At 35.2% G+C, this 10,211-nt stretch overlaps 1 protein-coding gene across 1 annotated transcript; it reads left to right on the forward strand.

The window, feature by feature from the left end:
* The first annotated feature begins 1,712 nt into the window (after nt 1–1,712).
* On the forward strand, nt 1,713–5,051 carry LOC117911368 (receptor-like protein kinase 7). Its single transcript, XM_034825713.1, has 2 exons — nt 1,713–4,347; nt 4,440–5,051. Exons 1-2 carry the CDS (start codon nt 1,797–1,799, stop codon nt 4,826–4,828), a joined length of 2,940 nt encoding a protein of 979 aa, XP_034681604.1. The 5' UTR covers nt 1,713–1,796; the 3' UTR covers nt 4,829–5,051.
* Nucleotides 5,052–10,211: the final 5,160 nt, after the last annotated feature.

Consider the following 10,211-nt stretch of genomic DNA (forward strand, 5'->3'; position numbering starts at 1 on the left):
TTATCTATATATTAAAAATAGTAAAATAAAAATTAAATTAAATTAAATTATAATTATAATTTTATATATAATTGGGGCGGGGCGGGGTGGGGCAATACCCGAACCTGCCCCGAGTTTTAAAAAAATTCTCAAACCCATCCTAAACCCTTTTATTAAAATTAAACCCCGTCTTATTAGGGATAGGACGGGACGGGTACCCAAAAAGACTCACCCCATTACCATCCCTATGTAGAGCTAACTAGGATATTATTATTATTATTACACACACAAACATATATATTTTTTAGTTTTATTTGTCGGGTATGTCCATATATATTACACATGTATTTTGTAGTTTTAATTATTTGTACTTAAATTTCATTGGTTTGATATCATGCGAACATTTTCGAGTTTTAAGGCATTATAAAGATATTATCAATTAGATGATATCCTATGTATATTTTTAAATTTTATTAATTTGTATTTAAATATATCGATTTCATTTATGTATGTCATCATTCAGTAACCTAAATCATCTAGATTTTGAGTGCCTATTCGATAGATTAATATTTTCTTAAGAAAAATTGATGAACAAAATTTTCTATTAAGTGAATTTTCGTCAGAGTAATAGGTCACAATAATATAAGATAAAAGATTTTTTATAGAGTGGTGGAGAGAAGGCGTGTGAGAAACACCTTGTGTGAACCAATTTTTTTGGCTTTTCAACAGCCCAAGGCATTATGCGCGTGGAGAGAATGAGTAATGACTAATGAGAGCAACTTTAAAGGGAGGGGATGGGTACCTTTTCCAGGAACCAGGACCTTTCTTACTGGTTTGCTGAGCTGGGCATCAGTCAACCGCGGCGGCCACCACCCTCTCTCTGCTCTGGTTTCTTCGCAAGACGACATTCTTTTCCCACCGCACACCTTCCTCGCTTTGACGAGGACTCCCAATAGTGTTACGGCCATCGGCATCTCCATACCAATTTTCAACCCTCTCACATGCTACCCCTGCCGCCAACCACCTTTCACGCTTGAGCTTTTAGACATGTGTGACCATCGCAAGGGTTTTTCTAATATGCACGAAATTGTCTACTCATGAAAAGTAATCCATGTAAGCCTATTTCTTCAGATTCGACAAATCATCTATTTCTATGTCTTCTCAATTGAAACCTTCATTTAAAAAGCTTTTAAATAATTAAGAACATGAATTTATGTTACTAAAATGATTACCCATTACACATGTCAATGACATGCAGTATGAACACTACTAGACTTTTTTTTTTTAAATTATTTTTTATAACAGTTTTATAAAAGAGTTATCACACAGATTTTTAAGTTTTTTTTTTTTTAAAAGGGTTTATATATTAAAAAAGTGTTATATTTTATTTTTTATTTTTAAAATAATTAAAAATTATTTTATGTGTGAGGGGTGCTTTCTTATTTTCTTTTAATCAAAACAGTTTATGATAGCCGTGAACAATTACAAGTATGGACTCTTTTTAATTATTTTAATTTTATAAATATGACTGTGCTGGGAAGAGAGTAAGAATAACTCACCGGACAGAAGCGTTTATCTCATGTCGATGGGTCACGAGGGTGACAGATGTCGGAGAGGCAAAAGTGACATGCCCGAGAAAGTCCTACTTTGCATGCAAATCTTCCCTCTTGCTACACTTAGTCAAATTTCAAAGCACAGTGACTCAGCCACCTCGTGTTAAATGGTTGAAGCCCCCCTTCCGTCTCATTTCCACACTGTGTATTATAGTAAAACATTTAAACACACGTCCTCCCCTTCCTCCTCCTTTGAACGCCGCCATGTCGGCACGCCACCTTTACCGGTCACCGCCTCTGCTCGTTCTTCTCCTTTTCATCTTCTCCATGATTCTTCCTTCTCAATCCGACGAGCTCGAAATACTGCTCAAGTTCAAATCAGCACTGGAAAAATCCAACACGAGTGTTTTCGATACATGGACACAGGGCAATTCAGTTCGCAATTTCACTGGAATCGTCTGCAATTCCAATGGGTTTGTTACAGAGATATTGCTTGCTGAGCAACAACTGGAGGGGGTTCTTCCTTTTGATTCCATATGTGAGTTGAAATCGCTTGAAAAGATCGATCTGGGAGCAAATGTTTTGTATGGAGGCATCGGCGAAGGCTTGAAGAATTGCAGTCAGTTGCAGTACTTGGACTTGGGGGTCAATTTTTTTACGGGAACGGTGCCGGAGTTGTCATCTTTGAGTGACCTGAAATTCTTAAATTTAAACAGTAGCGGATTTTCGGGGAGTTTTCCATGGAAATCACTGGAGAATCTCACCAATCTTGAGTTTTTGAGCCTCGGAGACAATCAATTTGAGAGAAGTCCATTTCCTCTGGAGATTCTGAAGCTCGAGAAATTGTATTGGCTTTATCTTACAAACAGCAGCTTAGAAGGACAAGTTCCAGAAGGAATTGGAAATTTGACACAGCTTCAAAATCTCGAACTCTCGGATAATTACCTGCATGGGGAAATTCCGGTGGGAATCGGAAAACTTTCCAAGCTTTGGCAGCTCGAGCTATATGACAACAGGTTTTCTGGAAAGTTCCCGGAAGGATTCGGAAACCTTACGAACCTTGTGAATTTCGATGCTTCGAATAATAGTCTGGAAGGTGATCTCTCGGAGCTGAGATTCTTGACTAAGCTCGCTTCCCTTCAACTATTCGAAAATCAATTCTCAGGAGAGGTTCCTCAGGAGTTTGGGGAGTTCAAATACCTTGAAGAATTCTCGCTGTACACCAACAATCTCACCGGTCCGCTTCCGCAAAAGCTTGGTTCATGGGCGGACCTCTCCTTCATTGATGTTTCAGAGAATTTTCTCACCGGCGCTATACCGCCAGACATGTGCAAGCAGGGGAAGTTGGGTGCACTCACCGTGCTCAAAAATAAATTCACCGGTGAAATTCCAGCAAACTATGCAAACTGTTTGCCGTTGAAGCGGTTACGAGTTAGCAACAATTTTCTTTCGGGCATGGTGCCTGCCGGAATATGGAGTTTGCCCAATCTCAGTCTAATTGATTTTAGTGTGAATCATTTCCATGGCCCGGTGACCTCCGACATTGGGAATGCCAAGTCTCTAGCACAATTGTTCTTGGCTGACAATGAATTTTCTGGTGAATTGCCCGAGGAAATCTCGAAAGCTTCATTGTTAGTGGTTATTGATCTGAGTTCGAACAAGTTTGCGGGAAAAATTCCAGCGACAATCGGAGAATTGAAAGCATTAAACAGTCTTAATCTGCAAGAAAACAAGTTCTCCGGCCCCATTCCAGAGTCCCTAGGCTCGTGTGTTTCCTTAGACGATGTCAACCTCTCCGGTAATTCTCTTTCCGGTGAAATCCCTGAGAGTCTCGGAACTTTATCCACTCTAAACTCCTTAAACCTATCCAACAACCAACTTTCCGGCGAAATTCCCTCGAGCCTGTCATCGCTTAGATTGAGTCTTCTTGATCTAACAAACAATAAGTTGAGCGGCCGCGTACCGGAATCTTTGTCAGCGTATAACGGGAGCTTCTCCGGAAATCCTGATCTGTGCAGTGAGACCATCACGCATTTCCGATCATGCTCGTCGAATCCGGGCTTGTCCGGTGATCTCAGGAGAGTCATCTCCTGCTTCGTCGCCGTAGCAGCCGCCATGCTCATCTCCGCCGCATGCTTCATCATCGTTAAAATAAGATCCAAAGATCACGACCGTCTGATCAAATCAGATTCTTGGGATCTGAAATCATACCGTTCGCTGTCCTTCTCCGAATCAGAAATCATCAACTCAATCAAACAAGACAACCTCATCGGCAAAGGCGCATCCGGAAACGTGTACAAGGTTGTCCTCGGGAACGGCACCGAGCTCGCCGTGAAACACATGTGGAAATCAGACTCCGGAGACAGGAGAGCATGCCGGAGCACGACGGCGATGTTGGGGAAACGTAATAGACGGCCTTCAGAGTACGAGGCGGAGGTGGCGACGCTGAGCTCGGTGAGGCACATGAACGTGGTGAAACTGTACTGTAGCATCACGAGCGACGACTCGGATCTGCTGGTTTACGAGTACCTGAGGAACGGGAGCTTGTGGGACCGGTTGCACACGTGTCAGAAGATGGAGATGGATTGGGACGTGAGATACGACATTGCGGTGGGGGCCGGCAGAGGATTAGAGTATCTGCACCATGGATGTGATCGGACGGTCATACATCGCGATGTCAAGTCTAGTAATATTCTATTGGACGTTGATCTGAAGCCTAGGATTGCTGATTTTGGGCTGGCGAAGATGCTGCACGGAGCTGCAGGTGGGGACACGACGCATGTGATTGCTGGCACCTATGGGTACATAGCTCCCGGTAAATCTCTCTTTTTAACCGTTTATAGCCACCGTTAAATAAGGTTTTATATACTTAGTTTTTATTGACTATTATGACAATTTTTTATACAGAGTATGCATACACATGCAAGGTAACGGAGAAGAGCGATGTGTACAGCTTTGGGGTGGTGTTAATGGAGTTGGTGACAGGCAAAAGACCAATCGAACCAGAATTCGGGGAGAATAAGGACATAGTGTATTGGGTATACAACAACATGAAGAGTAGAGAAGATGCAGTTGGTCTGGTGGACTCCACCATCTCAGAGGCCTTCAAGGAAGATGCCGTCAAGGTGTTGCAAATTTCAATTCATTGCACCGCAAAGATTCCGGTATTGAGGCCTTCCATGAGAATGGTGGTTCAAATGTTGGAAGACTTTAAGCCTTGTAAGCTTACAAACATTGTAGTTAGCAAGGGTGGTGAAGGTGGTGCTCCAAATGAGAGTTTAGGTCCCATCCCTTGAATTCAAAAGTATGTCTTTTCTTGTATATGTTTGGCAATGGAGGTAAAGGAGACAAATGTCCAAACATTTGACAAGATTTTGTACTAAAACCATGTCACACAAAGAATGAAAGATGTACATAATAAGAAGTTGAAGGGATGAAGGTCGTATGTCTTGTAGTTTAATTGTATTACTCGTCATCCCTGATTGGAATGTAAAAAGATAAATAATAGAGTTTTTGATACCCAATGAGCAAAAAAATTAGAACAACTATACAAAAAGATGTCGAGTGTTTTAATTTATCATGTCGACTATCATGTCTTAATTCATACCGGGTGTGAATGTGTGTACATAGCTTATTTATTGTATTAAGATTATTTATTTAATGATAAATAAAATAGAAACTTTTAGTATATTTTCAAATTTTATCTTTATTGAAGTAATATTAGACTAAAATTTCAAATATATAGATTTTTTATTGTTTTAAATAATATATTTTTAATTCCATGTAAATAAGAGTTATAATAATTTTTATATACTTATTTTTTAATGTTAAATTAAAATGATGTTTATAGGTACATATATGTGTGAACTTGTAGCTATATTTGTGAGATATCTTCTCATCTTGCCACTTATTTATTTATTTTTTATTATTATTTTTATAATCAATTTGAAAATGTTGAAATAATTAATTGAAAAATGAAATCCTAAGGAATAATGACATTGATATTATAGGGTATATCTTCATGTATTAGTTGGGAAAGAAGAAAAATTGCAACATATTATCTTAAAACGTTATCATCAATATTAAAGTAATTAGATAAATCAACATCTAGCGTTTAATACATATATCATACAATAGATTATATTGCATGAGTAGGATCATTGTATTGTCTTATTGCATGAGTAGATTCTATTGTATGAGTAGGGTCTTCATTGCAGATCGATGTTTTATACATTTTATTGTTTTTCCATTGAATTTGATTTATGAGAGCTTCAACAAGTAATGGATTTGTTTAATATATCTCAATTGAATGTGCCTTACGAACCTTCAAGTGCAGTTATTAACATTATCTTATATCAACATATAAGCATGAAAGGCCACTATATCTATAGCCTCATCTAAATTTTTTGGAATGTAATTACAATGAGATGCTTGTGTACCATTGAAGTACATAATTCAACCACTAAAGTCAATTAGTATTTAAGATAATGAACTCGCAACTCCAAAAGGATATGTGATACCATCAAGTGGTCTATTAGTGAATATCTTGATGAACCTTCAACTTCAATTGATGAACTAGTAGGAATAGAGTGTTTGGGTACACTTCTTTTAGATCTCCTTCGAGACATAATGTATAGCATTGAATTGATGCCTAAACAAATTTATCAAAAGTAGATGCTTGAGTTTGATGCATGATGAAAGCATTATAAATAGATAATATTGAAAAGTAAGAATGCTCATGATATGTTCTCACCTAAAGTGTCATATATGGTCTAACCATTATAAAAACTAAACTCGACACAACATGCTTATGTTATTGAAGTAGTTTTGAAACATTAATTAAAATCTTTCAAATAAATGATAATTACTTAATAATTATAATAATTTTCAAAGAAAATGATACAATATACATGCATGTATTGTCATGCCCCAAGACCCACTCTAAAGGCATGATGATCATTTACCTGGATGTATTGATAAATGTTCAGCTTTAATTGATGAACTAGTAGCAATAAAGTGTTGGGGTGTGCTTTTTTTTTTTCTTTTTTTATCTCCTTCAAGACATAATATATAACAATGAATTGACGCCTAAATAAATTTATCAGAAGTAGATGCTTAAGTTTGATGCACGATGAAAACATTATATAATAGATGATATCAGAAAGTAAGAATGCTCTCATAGGTTGAACTACCAAAGAAAAAAAATTTTGGTTGCTATCATATAAAATTATATCAACTAAGTTCATGAGTTGAAGATAAGCAGACTTGAATGCCTAACATCTACCACAAGGCAATCATCGCTTCTTGGGCCTTTGATTAATTCTATCATAGAAGGTAATGATAAACAATAACTCTTTCCCTAGACTACAACTTACAACTTTTACCATACTGTGCTCTCAAAAGAGTTATTGTTCTCAAAATCTCAAAAGGTTTTAAGTTGGAATCTCATTCTAACTAAGGATTCTTGTGGTTTTGGAGGACCTAGCTACAAGAGAACTAGGAATGAAAAGCTTCCCCTCTTTTTTTACCAGACTCTTTGATTTTTAGAATGAGTGGTTGCTCTTATTTGAACCTTATTGCCCAACTTAAGAGTAGATAGCTAATACCTTTCACTTATTGAATAGGGTCTTATGGTCAACTTGTGACCCTAGATGTCGAAGGTGCCCTTAAGGTGATCTTATAGTTCCTACGAGGTGAAGACGATGGGTCGCTCCAGCGATTTTACTTTCTTTTATTGCATTTCGCTTAAAGTTTTGAAAGGGGTTAGCGTATCAAGTTGTTTGCCAAGGCTAACTCGATCATCTTCACCAGGGATCCTAGATGAGAGAACCTTAGAATAATTGTCGACTTTAACTACCATCCATGTACAATCCATATCTAACCAATTGCCTATCCTACATTTCCTACATTCTTGACAATCCATCTTTGTCTCTATAGAGCCTTTCAATGTCATATTTTGGTCATCTTTCCCATTACTTAGAAAAAGTGAATTGTCTGTTTAGGCATAAGATACCATCATTATTGGTTGGACAATTGGACATTTGACCCATAATCACAACAACCCAATTGTAAGAGTGGAACTTCACCAATTGAGTTATATCCCCCTACATCAAGTAGAATACGCATGAAGGAGTTAGATGCTTCTTCTATTCTTTTCCATAGCATAATTGGGTCATCTTGGACTTGAACTAGAGACATCACCCATGAAGTAAATCGTTGCACCTTTGGTCCCAACCAATTGGGAAAGAATCAATAAATTCCTTTTCAAGAACAATTCATCATTCCCAAACTCAACATAAACCTCTCATTGTATTACGCCAAGAATACCTAGATTTTTGGACAAAACAAGTTTGAGAAAAACTCATAGGAAAAAGTTTGGTAGAGCTCTAATGCTTGATCGAGATTGTTGGGTTGGATAGGTTCAACCAAGATCTAGATTAGACTTTAATGGAAAAGTGTCTTGGATGGGCCATAGGCAAGTTTGTTATGATCAAAATGGTGTTGGTTAGATAGGTTTCTCTTGGGCCCATCCCTTTGAAATCGGACAAAACCTTGATAATGGGTCTATGTTTAGGGAATTAGGGTGTACACCTTTTGATTGGGTATCAAATTATTATGTAGTACTTAGGATGAGACAATTTTCTACCTCAAAACCCTGTTAATAATTAAAATAATTTAACCTTATATAGTTTTTATTAAAATAAAATAAATTAAAATAATATTTGATTTTTATGTGATCGATTTGCCCTATTTAGATAAGCTTTTAAGAAGTCAAAAACTCTATTTTGAATTCAATATAAATTATATATCTATTTAATAATTTTACGAAAAAACCTTATGATTTAAAAAAAGCTTAATATGGAAATTTTAAAAAATATTACTTTTTTAATAATTCTATTTTGCATTAAACTTATGTGTCACGAAACATTTACTACCATATCATATTTCAACTATTTTGCCTTATGCACAAAGTTATTTAATGATAAATAAAACATTTATATCCCAATATTACATTTCAAAAATTATATTTTTTACTTTCTCATAGCCAAAAAAAAAAAAAAAACTATTCCATAAGAATTTTAAATTTAAGAAGATAACATGAAAGATGCCATTGAGTTAAGTCAAAATTAATATTAGAAATTCAAAATTAATTTAAACTCAAAAATTAATATTAGAAATTCAAAAATAATTTTAATTATACATATCAAACTTCCAATCTCCATCATTGAAATCACGAGGAAAAAAAAGTATCACTACAAAACTATAAATAAAAAGCAATAAAATCAAAATGTATATGTGATGCAATATGTTTGCTCATAATTTGAAAGATACCTAAAGACTTTAATGTTTGTATTTATCATCATATTTATAGAGTAGCAAATATAACAGCGGATTGTTTGGCTAAAAAATGTATTTGTAATTTAGAGTCTATCACTTGAAGGTTATATTTTTCTAAAGATGTTTTAAAATTTGGTTTAAAAAACAATCACCGTTCTTCTTTCAAGCGGTTGTATAAATACTCTGTAGTTTTTTCTATTAAAAAAAGGTTTATTACATTTACCCCTAACCTATATTGTATTTTGCACATTACCTTATCGAGTTCAAAATTGAGTAATGTGCCCTCCATCCTTTATAATAACATGTAATGTGTATTTTTTGAGAGACGACGTTATTTTCTTGGATAGAAAGATATGTGCTTTCCGTGTGATTGAGGGCAAAACAATCATTTCATTTCAAAACACTCAAATCCCCAACCCAACCCTCTGCTTCCTCTTTCGATCACCAATTGGAATTTTTTTTTAAGAATTTTGGTTTGAGAAACTATAATTTGGGCGAATAGGATTACAAATCATATGGTGATTGAAACTAAACTAAAAAAAAATTACCAAAAAAATAACAATATTATTAAAAAATCACTTCAACTAATTCAAATAGTCTCGTATTCAAAATTTATAAAGAAAAAAAAAATCGATTGATTTTCTCACCAACCAAACAAAGTGCAAAAACAACAACAATCAAACAAACCTAAAACAACATTTAGATTATACAACACAGAGTTAGGGTTAGGGTTGAGTTTCGTTTTTATGCTATACTTACGTTTTAATGTTAGGATTTCGTTTTGATGTTTCATAAAATTTTGAAAAAATTTTAGGGGAAATTTGGGGGAAAAAAAATCAAGCTTTTTGAAAAAAAAAAACCCAAAGTGCTCACCCATGTGAATTTTCAATAGAAAGGGGAAGGAGAGAGAAAGAGTGAAGAGAGAAGAATAAAAAGAAAAAGAAAGTTTAGAAAAATGTTGCATCGTCACCATTTTCTTGCAATTTTTACTACCTAATATGCTTTGGTTGCAATATGAGGAGGAAGAAAGAAGGAAGAGGAGGAGAAATGACACTTTTACTCTCATTTAAATGGGTCATGTGGAGAGCACATGTGTTTTCTATCTAATTAAGGTAACATCGCCACTCAAAAAATCCGATAATTATAAAGTATGAAAGATACATTGTTCGATTTTAAATTGAAAAAGGTAATATGTAAATCACATTATAAAGGGTAAAGTGTAATAAATAAAAAAAAATAAATTGAATCTATATTACAACCCACTTGAATTTAAATTTGGACCCCCTAACATCATGTTGCGTCCTATAAATTTTTTTATTTTATATACAAATATCAAACAAA

The sequence above is a fragment of the Vitis riparia genome, chromosome 3 (genome assembly GCF_004353265.1).
Source record: "Vitis riparia cultivar Riparia Gloire de Montpellier isolate 1030 chromosome 3, EGFV_Vit.rip_1.0, whole genome shotgun sequence".
Classification (NCBI taxonomy): Eukaryota; Viridiplantae; Streptophyta; class Magnoliopsida; order Vitales; family Vitaceae; genus Vitis; species Vitis riparia.

What these genes read in the sequence shown, in the direction of transcription:
- LOC117911368 (XM_034825713.1), top strand. Translation starts at nt 1,797, where the DNA reads ATGTCGGCACGCCACCTTTACCGGTCACCGCCTCTGCTCGTTCTTCTC. An exon ending in CTATGGGTACATAGCTCCCG is followed by an intron (nt 4,348 to 4,439) that starts GTAAATCTCTCT and finishes TTTTTTATACAG; the next exon opens with AGTATGCATACACATGCAAG.